The following is a 21393-nucleotide window of genomic DNA, read 5'->3' as shown; positions in this document are numbered from 1 at the left end:
AAATGTGGTACATTGTGTGTGGGCACGCATGTGAAAGTGAGTGACCGAGTGAGTGAGAAAAGGTCTAGAGAGAGAGGAGGAGGAGAGAGAGTTTGGATGCAAGCAGAAGCATCTGTTCATGCTGGTGAGTGTGAGAGAGGATTGTGTAATAGGACTTGGTGTGAGAGAACAAGGTGGCCCAGTGTTTGACAGGCAAAATCCCTCTTCCACTTGAGAGAAACGCACACAAAAAGTCGCTCTCTTAGCAGTAACACACTGTTTGTAGAGGATTCACAGGTCCTTAAGCTTTTGATCTACCCTTTATGCAGTACTGTTTGTATTATCTTATCATGGTTTGCATTCAATTTTCTAGGAGAGACCATTGTCATGTGTTCTTCAACTGCTCAAACATATCTATTGAATTACCTTCATTTATCATTAAGTAAACATCACACATAGCAGAATACTCAGATACAGCGCATTCGGAAGGTATTCAGACTGTTCACTTTTTGCATTTTATTACATTACATTCTAAAAATTGGATACAAAAAATATACATCTGCACACAATAGCCCATAATCACAAAGCAAAAACAGGTATTCTGACCATTTACTCAGTACTATATTGAAGCACCTTTGGCAGCGATTAGAGCCTCGAGTCTTCTTGGGTATAACGCTACAAGCTTGGCACACCTGTATTTGGGGAGTTTCTCCCATTCTTCTCTGCAGGTCCTCTCAAGCTCTGTCAGGTTGGACAGGGAGTGTTGCTGCACAGCAATTTTCAGGTCTCTACAGAGATGTTTGATCAGGTTCAAGTCCAGGCTCTGGTAGGGTCACTCAAGGACATTCAGAGACTTGTCCCGAAGCCACTCCTGCGTTGTCTTGGCTGTGTGCTTAGGGTCGTTGTCCTGTTGGAAGGTGAACCTTCTCCCCAGTCTGAGGTCCAGAGCACTATGGAGCAGGTTTTCATCAAAGATCTCTCTGTACTTCGCTCCATTCATCTTTCCCTCAATCATGACGAGTCTCCCAGTCCCTGCCACTGAAAAACATCCCCACAGCATGATGCTGCAACCACCATGCTTCACCGTAGGGATGGTATTGGCCAGGTGATGAGCGGTGCCTGTTTTCCTCCAGATGTGACGCTTGGCATTCAGGCCAAAGAGTTCAATCTTGGTTTTATCAGACCAGAGAATTTTGTTTCTCATTGTCAGAGTCCTTTAGGTGCCTTTTGGTAAACTCCAAGCGGGCTGTCATGTGCCTTTTACTGAGGAGTGGCTTCTGTCTGGGCACTCTACCATAAAGGCCTGAATGGTGGAGTGCTGCAGAGATGGTTGTCCTTCTGGAGCTCTGTCAGAGTGACCTTCGGGTTCTTGGTCACCTCCTTGACAAAGGACCTTCTCCCCCGATTGCTCAGTTTGCCCGGGCGGCCAGCTCTAGGAAGAGTCTTGGTGGTTCCAAACTTCTTCCATTTAAAGAATGATGGAGGCCACTGTGTTCTTGGGGACCTTCAATGCTGCAGACATTTTTTGGTACTCTTCCCCAGATCTGTGCCTCAACACAATCCTGTATCGGAGCTCTAGAGTTTTTGCTCTGACATGCATTGTCAACTGTGGGACCTTATATAGACAGGAGGGTGTCATTCCAAATCATGTCCAATCAATTGAATTTACCACAGGTGGACTCCAATCAAGTTGTAGAAACATCTCAAGGATGATCAATGGAAACAGGATGCACCTATCAAAGAGTCTGAATACTTACGTAAATATTTGTAATACATTTGCAACATTTCCTAAAACCTGTTTTTAGCTTGTCATTATGGGGTATTGTGTGTAGATTGATGAGAAAAAAAATTATTTAATACATTTTAGAGCAAGGCTGTAACGTAACAAAATGTGAAAAAGTCAAGGGGTCTGAATACTTTCTGATTGCACCGTACACCATTTTGTTAAAATCAGTGAACCTGATGTCCAGACTAAGGTCCATCAGACAGAACTATGAAAACATGAAAAGTGTATCACTGACCTGACTCACCTCTGCTTTAGAATCCACACTCTCATCCCGGAAATCAGGATTTGTCTATAGGAAGAGAAGGATTTCAGACCCACACACTGCACACCATTGTCTGACAAACTATTCTACAAGAACATATTGTTGATTAAGTTGACCGATTTGATCCACTTTATTATCCCCTTGGGGAAATTCTTCTTGCAGTGCTGCACCTGTACGACACAACACAGAACATTGCAGAGAGAGGACCATAACAATGGGAACACTGCCATCAACAGCACATCTGGAACCTCAACATCTGCTCACGTCTCACTACTAGCCTTATCCCAGATGTATAATGAGACTAAACAGTCGGTAGCTAGAGGCCTAGCCAAATCACAACTCCTCTGACTACATTTTTCATGCCACACATGAGTACATCAGTAGAGCACACAAAGTACACACAGTATTCAGAAAGAGTCTGATATAGGAGAGTAGAAGTGCTGATATAGGATCAGTGTTGACTTTCAGATCATAACGAATAAGATCAGCAGCCTCACAGCCTGACCACTGAGAGGACTGACATAAGAGACAGTAGTCTAGACAGAGAGTTGCATTGAGGTGTGTCGGTATCTCTCAGTTCCATGTGAGGTAGGCATTATAAACCAGTAGGGACAGGATGTTAACCCGAGTTGAAAACACCCATACACTGGCAATCAGTCACGTCAGAAAAAATGATCTAATAAGGGTTGGGTAGTGTCGGTCATTTGAATAATTCCACGTATTTAGTCAAATATCTTGTGATGTGATAAGGAAAGCAATGTACATGTGATAAGTAATGTACGTGAACAACACCCTGTAATACCGATGAGTCATTCATTTTCAACCACTGACCGAACAGCAAAGTCAAAACACACTGAATAGACAACACAGCTGAACTAATACCGCAAGACATTTAAACAAAAACGATAACCGTCTGACTGTCAATTGTGTGTGTGTGTGTGTGTGTGTGTGTGCTTGGGCAGTATACCTTATACCGGGGTACTTGGAAATAGCCACGGGATGGCTTGTCAATACCGTCAAAACAATTTCTTTCATGTTTTTTTTTTTTTATAAATTGTAATATTTGTAGCTACTTTTAAATGAAATACCTACAGTCAACTTGTGCAATACATGATAAAAAAAAAGTATTGCCTTGTTAATTTCACCTGTCACATAATTTTGCATTCTGAAGCTTACAGGTAGTCAGTCCGCAGTCAAGTGATGTTTGTTTACAAGCATACAACGACGAGAGACCGGATCCTTGTGAGCCACTCACTGCTGTGCAACACGCGTCAGGTGATCTAGTTACAGTACGGAATTCACAACTAAATGTTTGTCAGCGAGATATCTTATAACTATTAAGTTATATGTCTAAAATGTGCTAAACGCTCTACAGTTGCACATTTGGCTTGATAACTTAGTAGCTAGTTAGCCAAGTGGTTAGCTTCTTCCAAAATCAAACTTCACTTGGTAACAGCAGAGAATCCCCTCCTGGATCTAGCCTTACTGTCTAATATTTGTATTGAGCGTGCAGCAAACTGTGAGTAGCATTTTTGAGTTAATTGTATAACTTTATGAGCTGGGATGTCTGTCCTGCAAATAGTTCAGGTCAGACTGTATAAACAATTTCACAATGCGTTCTCTATGGGATTTGAGATGTACTTGTTAGTACTCCTAACCTTCGGATTACAGAGGCTCAGTGGGGTTTGAAAAAAAACAGCAACCCTGGTGTTCAGGATGGCACAAGGTTGGCATGAAGGTGACAACCTTGATACCGCCTAAGCCTGTGCGTGCATGTGTGCAAGTGAGCGAAGAGAAATGAACAGCCTACCTCTGCAGCCAGGTAGCTCCCAGTGGCCAGGTGTTTGAAGCGAAACAGGCTGTTCCACTGGCCGGCACCCCCTCTGCAGGGGTCGTAGTGCACAACCTACAATGGAGAAACACATTTTTAAAAAACACACAAATCATACCAGAAAGATCCCACAAAGCCACTCACAATGGCCCTTACGGTCATCACTAGTCAGCCAATTCATAACACTATGATGTAGGACTTAATGTATTTGTTCACAAGGTAGATACTCATTTCAAATCTACCTCTGTGGAACTCCCCATTCAAAATAGGTGTTTCTACTCGTCAAATCATATCAAGAGCTACATTCAGAGCAGACAAAGTACTTCTTGCTCCATCTCAATTCCATGTCCTAAGTATGCACTTGAACAATTGTCTTTGTTGATTTAAAAAGAAAATAAATGGTGTAAGAAATATGGTGGAAACTCCCTCTACCCACACATGTGTGGGGAGGAGGGCACTTTTGGAGAAATGGAACGCAATCATTGTGATGCGAACACACAGTGCAGTAGGTACCTCTATTTCCCAGAGTGCTTTGGAACTGGTGGCGGAGGTGGCAGACTGTCGCAGGGTGGTCCTGAGGAAGATGTGCTGCTGATTCCTGTACTCGTCACATGTCAGGAACTTCTCCTGCTCGGCGTGGAACAGACGCACCACATCACCCTGACCAATAGAGAGACGAAACATGGTTTAGCTGTTTGGGCTAAGAAACAGAAAAGAAACACTTCGATTAAATTAACACTTTATTTGAGTGAGTTCTTATAAACTGAGAAAAAATAGTTATAAATGATACTATAACAACATTTCTTCTCTTTCTTTAGGGGGCAGATATGATTTAATATTGCAGATAGATTGAACCTTCCATCAATGTCATTTCTGCATCATTTCCAATCCCCGAAATATGTAAATAAATAAATTATATACATACAGTTGAAGTTAGAAGTTTACATATACCTTAGCCAAATACATTTAAACTCAGTTTAAAAATTCCTGACATATAATCCTAGTAAGAATTCACAGTCTTACGTCAGTTAGGATCACCCCTTTCATTTTAAGAATGTGAAATGTCAGAATAATAGTAGAGAGAATGATTTATTTCAGCATTAATTTCTTTCATCACACTCCCAGTAGATCAGAAGTTTACATACACTCAATTAGAATTTGATAGCATTTCCTTTAAATTCTTTAACTTGGGTCAAATGTTTTGGGTAGCCTTCCACAAGCTTCCCACAATAAGTTGGGTGAATTTTGGCCCATTCCTCCTGACAGAGCTGATGTAACTGAGTCAGGTTTGTTGGCCTCCTTGCACACACACACGCTTTTTCAGTTCTGCCCACAAATTTTCTATGGGATTGAGGTCAGGGCTTTGTGATGGCCACTCCAATACCTAGACGTTGATGTCCTTAAGCCATTTTGCCACAACTTTGGAAGTATGCTTGGTGTCATGGTCCATTTGGAAGACCCATTTGCGACCAAGCTTTAACTTCCTGAATGATGTCTTGAGATGTTGCTTCAATATATCCACATAATTTTCTCCTTCCTCATGATGCCATCTATTTTGTGAAGTGCACCAATTCCTCCTGCAGCAAAGCACCCCCACAACATGATGCTGCCACCCCCAAGCTTCACAGTTGGGATGGTGTTCTTCGGCTTGCAAGCCTCCCCCTTTTTTCTCCAAACATAACGATGGTCATTATGGCCAAACAGTTCTATTTTTGCGTCATCAGAACAGAGAACATTTCTCCAAAAAAGTACCATCTTTGTCCCCATGTGCAGTTGAAAACCATAGTCTGACTTTTTTAATAGAGGTATTAGAGCAGTGGCTTCTTCCTTGCTGAGCGGCCTTTCAGGTTGTGTGGATATAGGACTTGTTTTACTGTGGACATAGATACTATTGTACCCGTTTCCTCCAGCATCTTCACAAGGTCCTTTGCTGTTGTTCTGGGATTGATTTGCACTTTTCGCACCAAAGTACGTTCATCTCTAGGAGACAGAACACGTCACCTTCCTAAGCGGTATGTGGTACCTTCAGGCGTTTCGAAATTGCTCCCAAGGATGAACCAGACTTGTGGAGGTCTACAATTTTTTTTCTGAGGTCTTGGCTAATTTATTTTGATTTTCCCATGAAATACATCCACAGGTACACCTCCAATTGACTCAAATGATGTAAATTTGCCCATCAGAAGCTTCTAAAGCCATGACATCATTTTCTGGAATTTTCCAAGCTGTTTAAAGGCACAATCAACTTAGTGTATATAAACTTCTGACCCACTGGAATTGTGATACAGTGAATTATAAGTGAAATAATCTCTCTGTAAACAATTGTTGGAAAAATTACTTGTGTCATGCACAAAGTAGATGTCCTAACCGACTTGCCAAAACCATAGTTGGTTAACAAGAAATTTGTGGAGTGGTTGAAAACAAGTTTTAATGACTCCAACCTAAGTCTATGTAAACTTCCGACTTCAACTGTACACACACACACTACCGTTCCAAAGCTTTTGGGTCAACTAGGAATGTCCTTGATTTTTAAACAAAAGCTATTTTTTTGTCCATTAAAATAACATTAAATTGATCTGAAATACAGTGCAGACATTGTTAATGTTGTAAATTACTATTGTAGCTGGAAACAGCAGATTTCTATGGAATGTCTACATAGGCGTACAGAGGTCCATTATCAGCAACCATCACTCCTGTGTTCCAATGGCACGTTGTGTTAGCTAATCCAAGTTTATCATTTCATAAGGCTAATTTATCATTAGAAAACCCTTTTGCAATTACGTTAGCACAGCTGAAAACTGTTGTTCTGATTAAAGAAGCAATAAAACTGGCCTCCTTTAGACTAGTTGAGTATCTGGAGCGTCAGCATTTGTGGGTTTGATTACAGGCTCAAAATGGCCAGAAACAAAAACATCAGTCTCAACGTCAACTGTGAAGAGGCGACTCCGGGATGCTGGCCTTCTAGGCAGAGTTCCTCTGTCCAGTGTCTGTGTTCCTTTGCCAATCTTAATCTTTACTTTTTATTGGCCAGTCTGAGATATGTATTTTTCTTTGCAACTCTGCTTAGAAGGCCAACATCCCGGAGTCGCCTCTTCACTGTTGACGTTGAGACTGGTGTTTTGCGGGTACTATTTAATGAAGCAGCCAGTTGAGGAATTGTAAGGCATCTGTTTCTCAAACTAGACACTCTAATGTACTTGTCCTCTTGCTCAGTTGTGCACCAGGGCCTCCGACTCCTCTTTCTATTCTGGTTAGAGACAGTTTGCGCTGTTCTGTGAAGGGAGTAGTACAGTGTTGTACGAGATCTTCAGTTTCCTGGAAATTTCTCACATGGAATAGCCTTCATTTCTCAGAACAAGAACAGATTGACAAGTTTCAGAAGAAAGGTTTTTGTTTCTGGCCATTTTGAGCCTGTAAACGAACCCACAAATGCTGATGCTCCAGATACTCAACTAGTCTAAAGAAGGTCCGTTTTATTGCTTCTTTAAATCAGCACAACAGTTTTCAGCTGTTCTAACAATTTCGAAAGGGTTTTCTAAATGATCAATTAGACTTTTAAAATGATAAACTTGGATTAGCTAAACACACCGTGCCATTGGAACACAGGAGTGATGGTTGCTGATAAATGTAGATATTCCATTAAAAATCAGCCGTTTCCAGCCACAATAGTCATTTACAACATTACCAATGTCCAAACTGTATTTCTGATCAATTTGATGATATTTTAAAATGGACAAAAAAAAAAGTGCTTTTCTTTAAAAAACTAGGCCATTTCTAGGTGACCCCAAACTTTTGAACGGTAGTGTATATATAAAACATCCTGCTTATCTTAATTTCCATAATTAACCAATAATATTCGTAACAACGTAGGCAGTTCATGCAAAGGATTGTTACCTCTAACCAGGATTGCCATTACGAAAATGTATTTTTTTTGGCAAGCAATTACTATTTTAGCAAACAATTACTATGATTCATCCTATATTGTCCCTAACATCTTTACTCCATAGCAACTGTTGTGGGACACATACACACTATCCCTTTCCCCCACAAACTCAGATCATCAGTTCCCCATCTCTGAGACCAACTCAAGAAAGGACTTGATTTACGACTGCATATACAGTTGCAGCTGTTTGAGAAGGTATGCAAAATAGAGCAAAAACAGGGAGTTTTGATTAACCATTGCCAAGTACTAGGTGAAGGAGATCAGATACACCCCCTTCCCCTGAAACACACATGCTGGTCCCCCGCATCTCTGTGCAGACAGACCTTTGATTATTTTGTGCCACCAGGGCCACAATAATATGCCCCTTCTCTGATTGTCAGAGTGTGACCCCCTCCCCATGCGTTACTGCAGCTAGTGTTGCCAGCATTGCCACTACCTGGGTGGGGGCACCCCACCGGGAATCCCCACCGGCTAGATACAAGGTTGTCAAGGTTCTCATTAGCAGCTTTGAGAATTTCCTTGTATATTATGCTCTCTCATCAGGGGGCTTTGGCTTTGTAGGACCAACCCTGCCAGGCAGGCTCAGAATAGTGAGGGGGCGGTGCTGCTTTAGTAGGTCTCTGACCACATTCATCTTTCTGATTTGGCTGCATACAGGCTACTTACAGTAGGCCCATAAAACATAAGGACTCCTTAGTGTATGGGTCGCTCAGGTGGGTGCCTAGGGTATAGGGTTGGGGACCGTTCCATCATGATATGGCAATAAATAAATACAATTATAAATATAGTTTATTTTATAATGTATATGCCATATCTGCACAAAATTAAAAGCTCTCACAACCCCTGCTCACAAACACACCTGGGCTCCGGGATTTGCAACCATTATCCTTTTTCACTCACTAAACTCCACACTTTTCCAAACACAAAAACCCACCTTCCATCACAATACATCCGCACATACTTTGGAAAGTATTCAGACCACTTGAATTTTCCACATTGTTATTCTAAAATGTATTAAATGTATCGTTTTCCTCATCAATCTACACTCAATACCCCATAATGACAAAGCAAAAACAGGTTTAGACATTTTTGCTAATTAATCCCCCCCCAAAAAATGTATGACATTTACATAAGTATTCAGACCCTTTACTCAGTTAAATCACATTTGGCAGCGATTTCAGTCTCGAGTCTTCTTGAGTATGACACTATAAGCTTGGCACACCTGTATTTGGGGAGTTTCTCTCATTCATCTCTGCAGATCCTCTCAAGCTCTGTCAGGTTGGATGGGGAGTGTCACTGCACAGCTATTTTCAGGTCTCTCCAGATATGTTAGATTGAGTTCAAGTCCGGGCTCTGGCTGGGCCACTCAAGGACATTCAGAGACTTGTCCTTAAGCCACTCCTGCGTTGTCTTAGCTGTGTGCTTAGGGTCGTTGTCCTGTTGGAAGGTGAACGTTGGCCCCAGTCTAAGGTCCTGAGTGCTCTGGAGCAGGTTTTCATCAAGGATCTCTGTGTACTCTGCCCCGTTCATCTTTGCTTCTATCCTGACTAGTCTCCCAGTCCCTGCCGGTGAAAAACATCCCCACAACATGATGCTGCCACCACCATGCTTCCCCGTAGGGATGGTGCCAGGTTTCCTCCAGACGTGACGTTTGGCATTCAGGCCAATGAGATCAATCTTGGTTTTATCAGACCAGTGAATCTTGTTTCTCATGGCATGAGAGTCCTTTAGGTGCCTTTTGGCAAACTCCAAGAGGGATGTCTTGTGCCTTTTACTGAGGAGTGGCTTCCCTCTGGCCACTCTACCATAAAGGCCTGATTGGTGAAGTGTTGCAGAGATGGTTGTCCTTCTGGAAGGTTCTCCCATCTCCACAGAGGAACTCTAGAGCTCTGTCAGAGTGATCATTGGGTTCTTGGTCACCTCCCTGACCCAAGGCTCTTCTACCCCCGATTGCTCAGTTTGGCCGGGCGGCCAGCTCTAGGAAGAGTTTTGGTGGTTCCAAACTTCTTCCATTTAAGAATGATGGACACAGTGTTCTTGGAGACCTTCAATGCTAGAGACATTTTTTGGTACTCTTCCCCAGATCTGTGCCTCGACATAATACTGTCTCGGAGCTCTACGGACAATTCCTTCAACCTTATGGCTTGGTTTTTGCTCTGACATACACTGTCAACTGTGGGACTTTATATAGACAGGTGTGTGTCTTTCCAAATCATGTCCAATCAATTGAATTTACCACAGGTGGACCCCAATCAAGTTGTAGAAACATCAAGGATGATCAATGGACACAGGATGCACCTGAGCTCAATTTCGAGTGTCAAAGGGTCTGATTACTTATGTAAATAAGGTATCTGTTTTAAATTTTTAATACATTTGCAAACATTCTAAAAACCTGTTTTCACTTTGTCATTATGGGGTATTGTGTGGGGAGTGGAGTGTTTTTATTTATTTGTAAATCAAACATTTGTAGCCTAAATGTGGGTGTGCAAGCAGAGAGCCCCCATCAACACACTGTGTATACAACCCTCTGCATAAAAAGGTAGGCATAGATGGGAAGCATTTAGGTAAGATATAGTACTCACTCCTTTGAGAACGTCCTCTCTGTAGTCACTGAACTTCATGAACAGAGTGACCTTCCAGCTGGTGTTGCAGTTCACAGCGTTCACCTACAGTTCAACCAAGGAGAGGAGCAGGGAAGACCAACAGACTGTCATGACTATACACATCTTTGCAGAGCCTCAGACACACTATATATACAAAAGTATGTGGACATCCCTTCAAATTAGTGGATCCCGCTATATCAGCCACACCCGTTGTCTACAGGTGTATAAAATAGAGCACACCGCCATGCAATCTCCATAGACAAACATTGGCAGTGGAATGGCCTTACCGAAGAGCTCAGTGACTTTCAATGTGGCACCGTCATAGGATGCCACCTTTCCAACAAGTCAGTTCATCAAATTTCTGCCCTGCTAGAGCTCCTTCGGTCAACTGTAAGTGCTGTTATTGTGAAGTGGAAATGTCTTGGAGCAACAACGGCTCAGCCGCAAAGTGGTAGGCCACGCAAGCTCACAGAACGGGACCGCCGAGTCCTGAAGCGCATAGAGCGTAAAAATCTCCTGTCCTCGGTTGCAACACTCAATACCAAGTTCCAAACTGCTTCTGGAAGCAACGTCAGCACAATTGTTAGTCGGGAGTTTCATGAAATGGGTTTCCATGGCCGAGCAGCCGCACACAAGCTTAAGATCACCATGAGCAATGCCATGCGTCGGCTGGAGTGGTGTAAGACTCGCCATCATTGGACTCAGTGGAAACGCGTTCTGGATTGATTAATCACGCTTCACCATCTGGCAGTCTGACGGACAAATCTGGATTTGGCGGATGCCAGGAGAACGCTACCTGCTCGAATGCATAGTGCCAACTGTAAAGTTTGGTGGAGGAGAAAATGGTCTGGGGCTGTTTTTCATGGGTCGGGCTAGGCCCCTTAATTCCAGTGAAGGGACATTTTAACGCTTCAGCACACAATGACATTCTAGACGATTCTGTGCTTCCAAGTTTGTGGCAACAGAGTTGCTGTTTCAGCATGACAATGCCCCAGTGCACAAAGCAAGGTCCATACAGAAATGGTTTGTTAAGATCTTGACCGGCCTGCATAGAGCCCTGACCTCAACGCCATCAAACACCTTTGTGATGAATTGGAACGTGGGCTGCGAGCCAGGCCTAACATCAGTGCCTGGCCATACTAATGATCGTGGTTGAATGGAAGCAAGTCCCTGCAGAAATGTTCCAACATCTAGCCTTCTCAGAAGAGTGGAGGCTGTTATAGCAGCAACACTTTGTTATGTAGTGTAGCTGCTGGTCAGCAGGTATGCCATACCTGCAACTTTGCCAGTTCTGCAACCAGAATGTATTTTTTTATGGACAGTGATAGTCGGAAGGTAGAGGGAGAGAGAGAGTAGGGGCAGAGGTGGCATTCGTAACCCCGTTACCAGCGCCTATGTGTGGACTAGAGTCTGCGGCGCTACCACTAGATTTAATGTTCTTAATACCTATAACCAGGCAGCTTTCCAAACGCATGTTATGATACAGTTGATTTAGCGAATGGTTAGGGTTAGACGCCAGTGGTTAGGGTAAATGTTGTGGTTAGCATAAGTTTAGGTATACTAGCAAGTAGTTAAGGTAAGGGTTAGGATAAGGTTAGAAAACAAAGACACGCCTAAACAAAAACATGCCGAGATTCAAATTGCCGCCTGGACTCGAAACAATGCCACTCGCTCATCCTATGTGCTTCAAAGGCAAACCTGCTGACCAGCAGCTTTTTTGGAGTCTTCAAAAACACGACAGTACAGGAATTGTTGGAGATTGCATGCTGGGACAGATAACATGGCTGTCATCCTTCCGCACCCTTTTGCCATGCAGAGTATCCAGTAAATGTTTTACATAGTCACTCAGTACTATAGCTCTAAATAAAACAGTTCAATGGATCTTACCTCCTTGCAGCCGGGGTTGTCTAGCAGCTCAATGTTGCTGGCGTGGAGAGGCTGTCCTGCATTCACAGGCATCAGGACAACCTTGTCTCCCACCACCACCTAGGGACCAAGCACACAGGTCAGACACTAGCATACACATTATAACGAATAGAGCAAAGTAGAATAAAACATAATACACATGAGGCAAATCACAGGACAGAGGAATGAGATGACCTGACACACATCAAACAGCAAAGGTCCACAGTCACTCCCTGTCCCATGCAAAGGGTTACCCATCTATGTAGAGATAAGTATTCCCCACAACAACAGCAGATGAGCACAAACCATTGTAAAATGAAGGAAATGTAGCCTGTGGAGTGTACACAGCGCATTGACATTCATTCATACAGTAATGTGTGTGGTAGCAGGAATCGCTGAACGCAGTGTACTGTATGCACCATAGTCTCAAACATCTACATTCAAACCACTTACATATCATAATAAACAGACTAAGTATCTATAGCGTTGCTGTAATCTAAATTGCCCAGATCTTGTTAGTCAATAGCAGTTAAGGAGGGAAAAAAATTGTAGAAGAGTCGTGGAAATGCAAACACGTACTTAAGTTTTTCCAATGCTCATGCAAAGCTAGTGCTACCATGCTTTCACAGCAAGTCTCATGGCCTAAACGCCCACCATGCACTTCAAACAAGAAGAATACCTTCCACCATAGGATGCTAAAGCAAAAGGAGAGGAGACAACCAGTCGAGTTATTTCAGCAGGATGAAGACATTACGTTGACATGGACATAATACCAATCTAATTAAAACAGGACAATTGCAATATTAAGACAGCCCCTAAAAAAAACAAAAAATTAAAAATAAAAAAAAGATTGTCTCACAACTTAAACATCTCAACAATACTGAGGTTCATCATGAGGTTTGGTTTGCCATAACATATCTATGGTAAGTAGGGCTAGGAGTTGTTCCACGTTTGGTCACATGTTCGGGATTGCAGTGGCCTATAGTTACAGTTAGGTCAGGACCCCTTTTCATAAATTGTCTCAGAGTAAGAGTGCAGATCTAAGATCAGTTTTGCTTTTCAGATCACAAATTATCACGATTGTATAGACAAGGGGAACTTGATCCAAGATCAGCACTAAAGGTACCTACGTTATCACCCTCGCTGCGGAGCTTCCAGAAGGGCTGGATGTAGAACCAGGAGCCCTCATTGCCGGATGGGTCCAGAGACACACGCATGGCGTTCTTCTCCAGCAGCGCCGGCAGACGCTTGTTCACCGTCAGGTACTTGTTACTTTTTATATGCAGAAGCTGAGGGGGAAAAGAAAATGGGGCCAATTCACTAGGACACATCATTCACAACACAAGGTCATACACAAGGTCCCTGGTTTGAATCCCACCGCAACACCTAACTCTAATCTTTACCAAACACATTTATTGCTAGGAAACAGTTACCGTATGAAATTGGTACTCTTTATCAAAGTGAGATGTAGGGTTAATTAATCATTTCAATTTGTTATGAGCTCAGAATTTGTCAATACTTTATTTGGAATTGACCACAAAAGCCTTTCAATTCAGTTTCTGCTTGGTATGAGGGATCAGAACATTACCCAAATTCTATTTATCACATAAAATATTCTGTTTTCTGAATAGATCATTCAAATTGGCTTTAGCTTTAAAAAAGCACACAGAGCACTAAATGAAAAAGCCTCATCTTCTAACAGCCAAATCATGTGGCAAGAGACTGGACCTGACCAAACCAATTCCTTTGGAATGCTTTAATACGACAGTTTTAAGCGAAGTTGGAGGCCACGAACCTCGTGAAACCACATGGAACAAACCCGCAGTTGACTGAAAATTGAAAATGATACAAGTTTAATTTACTATGTGCCATACAAAATGTTGTCTGTTAAATCACCTCATTGGCAATGTGAGGCACTAGAAGCCAGACTACAGACAGAAAGGCAGCCTTGGTAACAAAGTGAAAACATACACAAGGTTACGGGCACAAAGCAAACCAAGATATCGTCTCTGATAAGAAAGGGGAGTTGGCTATAGTTGGCCGTTACCTGGATGACGTTACTGTACTTGACCACCTCTCCAAGCAGCTTCTTATTCTCGGTGTCGTTTTGCTTCTGTTCCAGTTCTGCTGCATGCTGGGAAATTAAGAAAAACATGCTTGAGGCTAACTACACTGTAGCCAGATTGTGCAGAATCACCGATCTAGAAATCACGTTGCATCCCAAATTACTACTTCTTATGTGATCACCATCAGCGAATGTGTGCCTCGCCTTGCTCAAACTGATCCTGGTTGCCTTAAAGCAGTGCTTGTCCATCCAGGTCCTGGGGACCCACAGGGTTTGCAGACTATTGTTCTAGCCCACTACTAACATACTTGATTAGACAAATCAACGATAGTAATGATCAGGCCCTTGATAAGGTGAATCAGTTGTGTTAGTACTGGGATGGATCTAAATCCTGTACTCCCTGTGGGTGTCGTGCCCAGGACCGTGAATGAATTACACTAGGACTTGGAGAAAGGTCATACCTGTAACTTCTTGAATAGGTCTGCTTCTGTGTCATTGTTGCCTTGTTTGCCCTGTTTGGCTTTCCAGAACTGCTTCTGAGCTGAGTACCTGTTCATCGGACATACCTTGAACAGGCAGTCTGGAGAAAGAGACAAAAAGAGAGATGGATGGGGGAAAGAAATTGGGAGAAAAAGAGGAAGAAAGACACAAAGAAACAGAAAGGGAGGCGAGTGAGGAATACATATACATGAATCACACAGACAAACATACTACACATAATGTACACTGAATATAAATATAAACGCGGCACGAAACAATTTCAAAGATTTTAATGAGTTCCAGTTCATATAAGGAAATACATTCATTAGGCCCTAATCATGGCTTAATGAGGTAAAAAACAGATTCGTATTGTATTTTAAGCGTTTATGAATTATATGTTGGGGCGGCAGGTAGCCTTGTGGTTAGAGCATTGGACTAGTAACCGAAAGGTTGAAAGATCGAATCCCTGAGCTGACAAGGTAAAAATCTGTCGTTCTGCCCCTGAACAAGGCAGTTAACCCACTGTTCCTAGGCCGTCATTGAAACAAAGAATTTAGTTAAAAGGTTAAAAAATATATAATAATAAATAATCTATAGATTTCACATGACTGGGGTTACAGATATGCATCTTTTGGTCACAGATTGTTTTTAAATGTAAAGGTAGGGGTGTGGATCAGAAAACCAGTCAGTTTCTGGTGTGGGCACCATTTGCCTCACGCAACATCTCGTTTGCATAGAGATGATCAGGCTGTTTATTATGGCCTGTGGAATGTTGTCCCACTCCTCTTCATTGGCTGTACAAAGTTTCTGGATATTGGCGGGAACTGGAACATGCTGTCGTACAAGCCAATACAGAGCATCCCAAACATGCTCAATGGGTGACATGTCTGGTGAGTATACAGGCCATGGACGAACTTGGACATTTTCAGGTTCCAGGAATTGTGTACAGATCCTTGCGACATGTGGCCCGTGCTTTATGCTGAAACATGAGGTGATGGCTGCGGATGAATGGCATGATAATGTCCCTCAGGATCTCTTCACGGTATCTCCGCGCATTCAAACTGCCATTGATAAAATTAAATTGTGTTTGTTGTCCGTAGCTTATGCCAGTCCATACCATAACCCCACCGTGGGGCACTCTATTCACAACGTTGACATCACCAAACCTCTCTCCCACACAACGCCATCTGCCCAGTACAGCTGAAACTGGGGTTCATCGGTGAAGAGGACACTTCTCCAGCATGCCAGTGGCCATCAAAGTCAAAGTCGGTTAACGACACCGAACTGCAGTCAGGTCAAGACCCTGGTGAGGACGGCGAGCACGCAGATGAGCTTCCCTGTGATGGTTTCTGACAGTTTGTGCAGAACTTCTTCGGTTGTGCAAACCCAGTTTCATCAGCTGTCCGGGTGGCTGTTCTCAGAAGATCCTGTACATTTTAGAGTGGCCTTTTATTGTCCCCATCACAAGGTGCACCTGTGAAATGATCATGCTGTTTAATCAGCTTCTTGATATGGCACACCTGTCAGATGGATGGATTATCTTGGCAAAAGATAAATGCTCACTAACAGGGATGTAAACATTTCTGAGAAATAAGCTTTTTGTGCGTATGGAACATTTCTGGGATCTTTATTTCAGCTCATAAAACATGGGACCAACACTTTACATGTTGCACTTATATATTTTTTCAGTGTAATTTGCATGGCAGTGTGTCACTAACTGACTTGAGTGTGTGACTGGGTGGGGGTATATAGCATGTTTGTGGTTAGTGGCTGTTTACTCAATGGGATTCTGTAAAGTCAGTTAAACACTTAAACTTCATCCTATAAACCACACTGTTAAAACAACATGGGGCTATAGTGGCCTGCTCAGCCTTGGGAGGGTGTCTGTGTGTGTGTGGACTGCAGTAACCTTGGCACGCTGTACTACTAAACTACCCATCACTGCTAACTTGGCAGAAAAGTGGTGAGTTAATTCATTCAAATACAACTATATGAGTTACAACGCAGTCCTCTGTGGTTGGCCAGCTAGTCATTGACTCCTCCCACTCACCTCTGAACTTTTTGGGCGGAATGGCCAGGTCTCCTGCGTCCGGCTGCACCACACACCTGTCATCAACAAGCCTGGGAAAAACATAATAACATCCTACATCACACACCATTTTAGTTTTTTTATACAAATTTCATTTAACCTTTTATGTCAATTAGGTTTTCCCAAACTCGGTCCTGGGGCCTCCCCCCCAGGTGCAACGTTTTGGTTTTTGCCCTAGCGTTACACAGCTGATTCAAATAACCAACTCATCAAGCTTTGATTATTTGAAAATCAGCTGTGTAGTTCTAGGGCAAAAAACTAAAAACATGCACCCAGGGGGCCCCAGGAGAGTTTGGGAAAACCTTTAAGGCTTAGACCCTATTTTACTTCTGAGGTTTTCGTGTTGTGCCCGCCCTCGGTTGAGACATTTATTATTTTTGTGTCATGTTTTGGCTGATGAATATACTAACATTGGAATAAAATAGAAATGTCAACTTTCAAATGGTACCACAAAGATGGTTGGAGGTCCAGAAGTCAGAGAATGTTGACTTGAATGGGAATATCTGTTCTAAATAATAATGTCAATCCTCCACAGAAAGCCTATTGAAATCATAGAAATATAGATAACAGAATAGACATGACCATTTAAGTTGACATTCAACGCGGAGGGTGGACTGGCAGCCATCTTTGTGGTAGTAATTAGAAATTACAATTTAATTTCAATGGGGTACCAGATATGTAAAAGGAGTCTACTTTGAGCACCATTATCTCCTGAATGTTGTGTAATATCTAGGTCCAAAAGGTCCCTTTCTGGCCACTTCTTCCATGGGCAAACATGTATGGAATTTGTTTAAATCAAAAGACATGCTGTCAAGAACTGATTGATTTCAAATGGATTTACCCACTACCAACATACAGGGAAATGCCAAAATAAAGTTAACAGTTGAGTAAATGAGAAAGTATATTGAAAGCTGGCGCTCCGCACAGGTGTGGTTCCTGGGGTAATTAAGCAATTTACATCCCATCATGCTTAGGGTCATGTATGAAAGTGCAGGGCAGGCCCAGTTGCTCATTATTTGGGCTACCATGGCTAGAAGAGATCTCCGTGACTTTGAAAGAGGGGTAATTGTTGGGGCACATTTGAGCATCAGTGACGAAGACTGCTCAACTTGCTGTTTCACAATATGCCATGGCTATTTCAGCCACCAGATCTCAACCCAATTGAACACTTATGGGAGATTCAGGAGCGGCGCCAAAACACCAAATTATGGAATTTCTCGTGGATAAATAGTGTTGCATCCCTCCAATAGAGTTCCAGGCACTTGTTGAAACTGTTCTGGCGGCTCGTGGTGGCCCAACGCCTTAATTAGATTAGGACACTATGTTGGGGTTTCCTTTATTTTGTCAGTTACCTGTAGCATGTAAGGAAGATATCAGCACGCATCGCATGTGATGATCTTTATTGGATGTCATGTTGAATTCAGAGCATTGCCAGGTTTCATTATTGTGTAACTAACTATAACAGATGGTTACTGTGTTCTACAATGATAACTGGGCCAGTATTCAAAAAGCGCTAGAGCATGTGTGCTGATCTAGTATCAGGTTGACCCCTATCTATGTAATCATATTAATTCAGATCTAAAATACAAAAACTGATCATAGCTCAGCACTAATACTCTAAGATGCTTGGTGAATACAGGCCCTGGTCTAGTTGAAAAGGAAACTGTCGATTGTGTAAATGCTGTGGTGGGGCACAGGCTGGTGCGGCCACAGGAAAAGCGCATGGCTTCTGTGTGTGACTGATAAGGCCTAGATGTTTATGGGTTAACAGCTAACCGCCTTGTTTCCGCACCGCATGCCTGGCTGTTGTAGTCAATGTCTGAATTTGCTATGCGACTAGGCCACCAGCCTGCCACAGAAATTGTTTTTCTGACAATTTACAAAAAAAACATCTACAGAAAAATGATCTTTGACTGTATAACTACACACTCTCCATCCACACTTAACAGCTACGTGTCCGTGTTTACTAAATTCCCCAGGCGTTGAAACCACAAGATCAACTAAACATGATTCTGTTGGCAGAGAATGTGCCGCTGTTCTTCACTTCTAGCTTTTATAGGGCGGCGCACAATTGGCCCAGTGTCGTCCGGATTAGGGTAGGGTTTGGCCGGGGTAGGCCGTTATTCTAAATAAGAATTTGTTCTTAAAGGACTTGCCTAGTTAAATAAAAGGTTTTAAAATATGACCTGGCTACATCCTGTGAAAGACGGTGTGTTATTCTAAAACGTGTCACATGTCATTCTAGCCTCGTCACAGATCTGTTTGTACTCTCTTGCCAACTCCTTTGGTGGTCATTGTAATGCCCAATTGACCATATACAATGCCTTTAGAAAGTATACACACGCCTTGACCTTTTCCACATTGTGTTGTTTTACAGACTGAATTGATAATAGATTAAATTGAGATTGTGTCACTGGTCTCCACACAATACCCCATCATTTGGAATTGTTTTCAGAAATGTTTACAAATGAAATGCTGAAATGTCTTGAGTCAATAAGTATTCAACCCTTTGTTCTGGCAAGCCTAAATAAGTTCAGGAGTAGAAATGTGCTTAACAAGTCACATAATAAGTTGCATGGACTAATAATGGCAGTAATAGTTTAAACATGATTTTTGAATGACTACCTAATCTCTGTACCCCACACATACAGATAATTGTAAGGTCCCTCAGTCGAGCAGTGAATTTCAAACCGAGTCAACCACAAATTACAGGGGAGGTTTTCCAATGCCTTGCAAAGGACACATTGGTAGATGGGTCAAAACATATATTTTTTTAAAGCAGAGATTGAATATCCCTATGAGCATGGTGAAGTAATTCATTACACTTTGGACAGTGATACAAGGCATCCAGTCACTACAAAGTTACAGGTGTCCTTCCTAACTCAGTTGCTGGAGAGAAAGGAAACCTCTCAGGGATTTCACCATGATACCAATGGTGACTTTAAAACAGTTACAGAGTTTAATGGCTATGATAGGAGAAAACAGAGGATGGATCAACATTGTAGTTACTCCACAATACTAATCGAAATGTGAAAAGAAAGAAGCCTGTAAAAAATGTAAATATTCCAAAACATGCATCCTGCTTGCAATAAGGCACTAAAGTAAAATTGCAAAAAATGTGGCAAATAACATTTGGGGCAAATCCAACACAACATCACAGTACCACTTCATATTTTCAAGCATGGTCGTGGCTGCATCATGTTATGGGTATGCTTGTCTTTGGCAAGCAATAGGCAGTTTTTTTTAGGATAAAAATAAACAGAATAAAGCTAAAACCTGGTTCAGTCTGCTTTCCAACAGACAGAGATTAATTCACCTTTCAGCAAGACAATAACCTAAAACACAAGGCCAAATACAGACTGGAGTTGCCTACCAAGACGACATTGAATGTTCCTGAGTGGCCTAGTCAACTATGAATGCTTTCTGAAGGCACTGTAGTTGGCATGGCAGCACAAAGATCTGGGACCAGGCTAATCTTCTGCCAGCCTTAAACAAAAACAGAACCATCTGGCAACTTGAAGATAAGTTGTGAAAAGGAAGCCCAGTATGTGAAAGGAAGCCCAGTGAGGCACCCTCTTACTGTGTTGACTCAAGCTTCTCCTCGTGGTCCAAGTTTCATCCTTGGTGTGTGTGTGTGTGTCAATCAATCATCTCTGGTAGTCTGCACTGCTACAAAAATCACTAGCAGATTGTTGTCTCAAATCACATCTCACATGATTCGTAAACAGGTGTAGACTACCAGTGAAAAGCTTACTTAAGGGTCCTTTTTCAACAATTCAGAGTTAAAAATAAAAAGAACATGGCTATATACAGGGAGTACCAGTACCAAGTCGATGTGCGGGGTTACGAGGTAATTGAACTAGCTATTTACATACAGTATAGGTAGGGATAAAGTGACTAGGCAACAGGATAGATAAGACAATAACAGCAGCGTATGTGGTGAAGGTGTGTGTGGCGTCAGTATGCATGTGTGTGTGTGTGTGTGTGTGTGTGTGTGTGTGTGTGTGTGTGTGTTGGAGTGTCAGTGTAAGTATGTATGGGTTGAGTCCAGTGTGTGTGCATAGAGTCAGTGCAAGAGAGTTAGTGCAAAGAAGGGTCAATGCAGGTAGTCCAGGTAGCCATTCGATTAGCTATTTAGTAGTCTTGTTTGGCAGTCATGGCATGCGTTGTAGAAGCTGTTCAGGGTCCTGTTGGTTACAGACTTGGTGCACTGATACCGCTTGCCATGCGGTAGGGTGGCTGAAGTCCGACCAGCCTGGTATAGAGGTCCTGGATTGCAGGGAGCTCGGCCCCAGTTATGTACCGCCGTTCTCACCACCCTCTGTACCACCTTGCTGTTGGGTGCCTTGCAGTTGCCATACTAAGCAGTGATGCAGCCAGTCAAGATGCTCTCAATGGTGCGGCTTTAGAACTTTGAGGATCTGAGGGCCCATGACAAATCTTTTCAGCCTCC

The 21393-nt window shown here is 42.5% G+C and overlaps 1 protein-coding gene across 4 annotated transcripts in view; it reads right to left on the bottom strand.

Moving 5' to 3' along the window:
- The window catches only part of LOC106573309 (inositol 1,4,5-trisphosphate receptor type 2), a 176171-nt gene that overhangs the window by 141969 nt on the left and 12809 nt on the right, over nucleotides 1-21393 (bottom strand). For 3 of the 4 annotated variants that reach the window (XR_006759687.1, XM_045697031.1, XM_045697033.1), the window contains exons 2-10: nucleotides 16902-16972; nucleotides 14833-14951; nucleotides 14354-14440; nucleotides 13437-13595; nucleotides 12289-12387; nucleotides 10381-10464; nucleotides 4372-4518; nucleotides 3838-3933; nucleotides 2001-2054 (exon numbers count right to left, since the gene is read on the bottom strand). Coding sequence is in view for 3 of the 4 variants with exons in the window: in XM_045697031.1 (XP_045552987.1) it covers nucleotides 2001-2054; nucleotides 3838-3933; nucleotides 4372-4518; nucleotides 10381-10464; nucleotides 12289-12387; nucleotides 13437-13595; nucleotides 14354-14440; nucleotides 14833-14951; nucleotides 16902-16972 (916 nt within the window). In the remaining variant the exon portion in view is untranslated. The remainder of the gene's footprint in view (nucleotides 1-2000; nucleotides 2055-3837; nucleotides 3934-4371; nucleotides 4519-10380; nucleotides 10465-12288; nucleotides 12388-13436; nucleotides 13596-14353; nucleotides 14441-14832; nucleotides 14952-16901; nucleotides 16973-21393) is intronic. The other variant, XM_045697032.1, reaches the window with a different exon arrangement.

The sequence above is a fragment of the Salmo salar genome, chromosome ssa16 (genome assembly GCF_905237065.1).
Source record: "Salmo salar chromosome ssa16, Ssal_v3.1, whole genome shotgun sequence".
NCBI classification, from domain to species: Eukaryota; Metazoa; Chordata; class Actinopteri; order Salmoniformes; family Salmonidae; genus Salmo; species Salmo salar.
The sequence above is the reverse complement of the archived record's forward strand: the minus strand, read 5'-3'. Positions and strand labels throughout refer to the sequence as shown.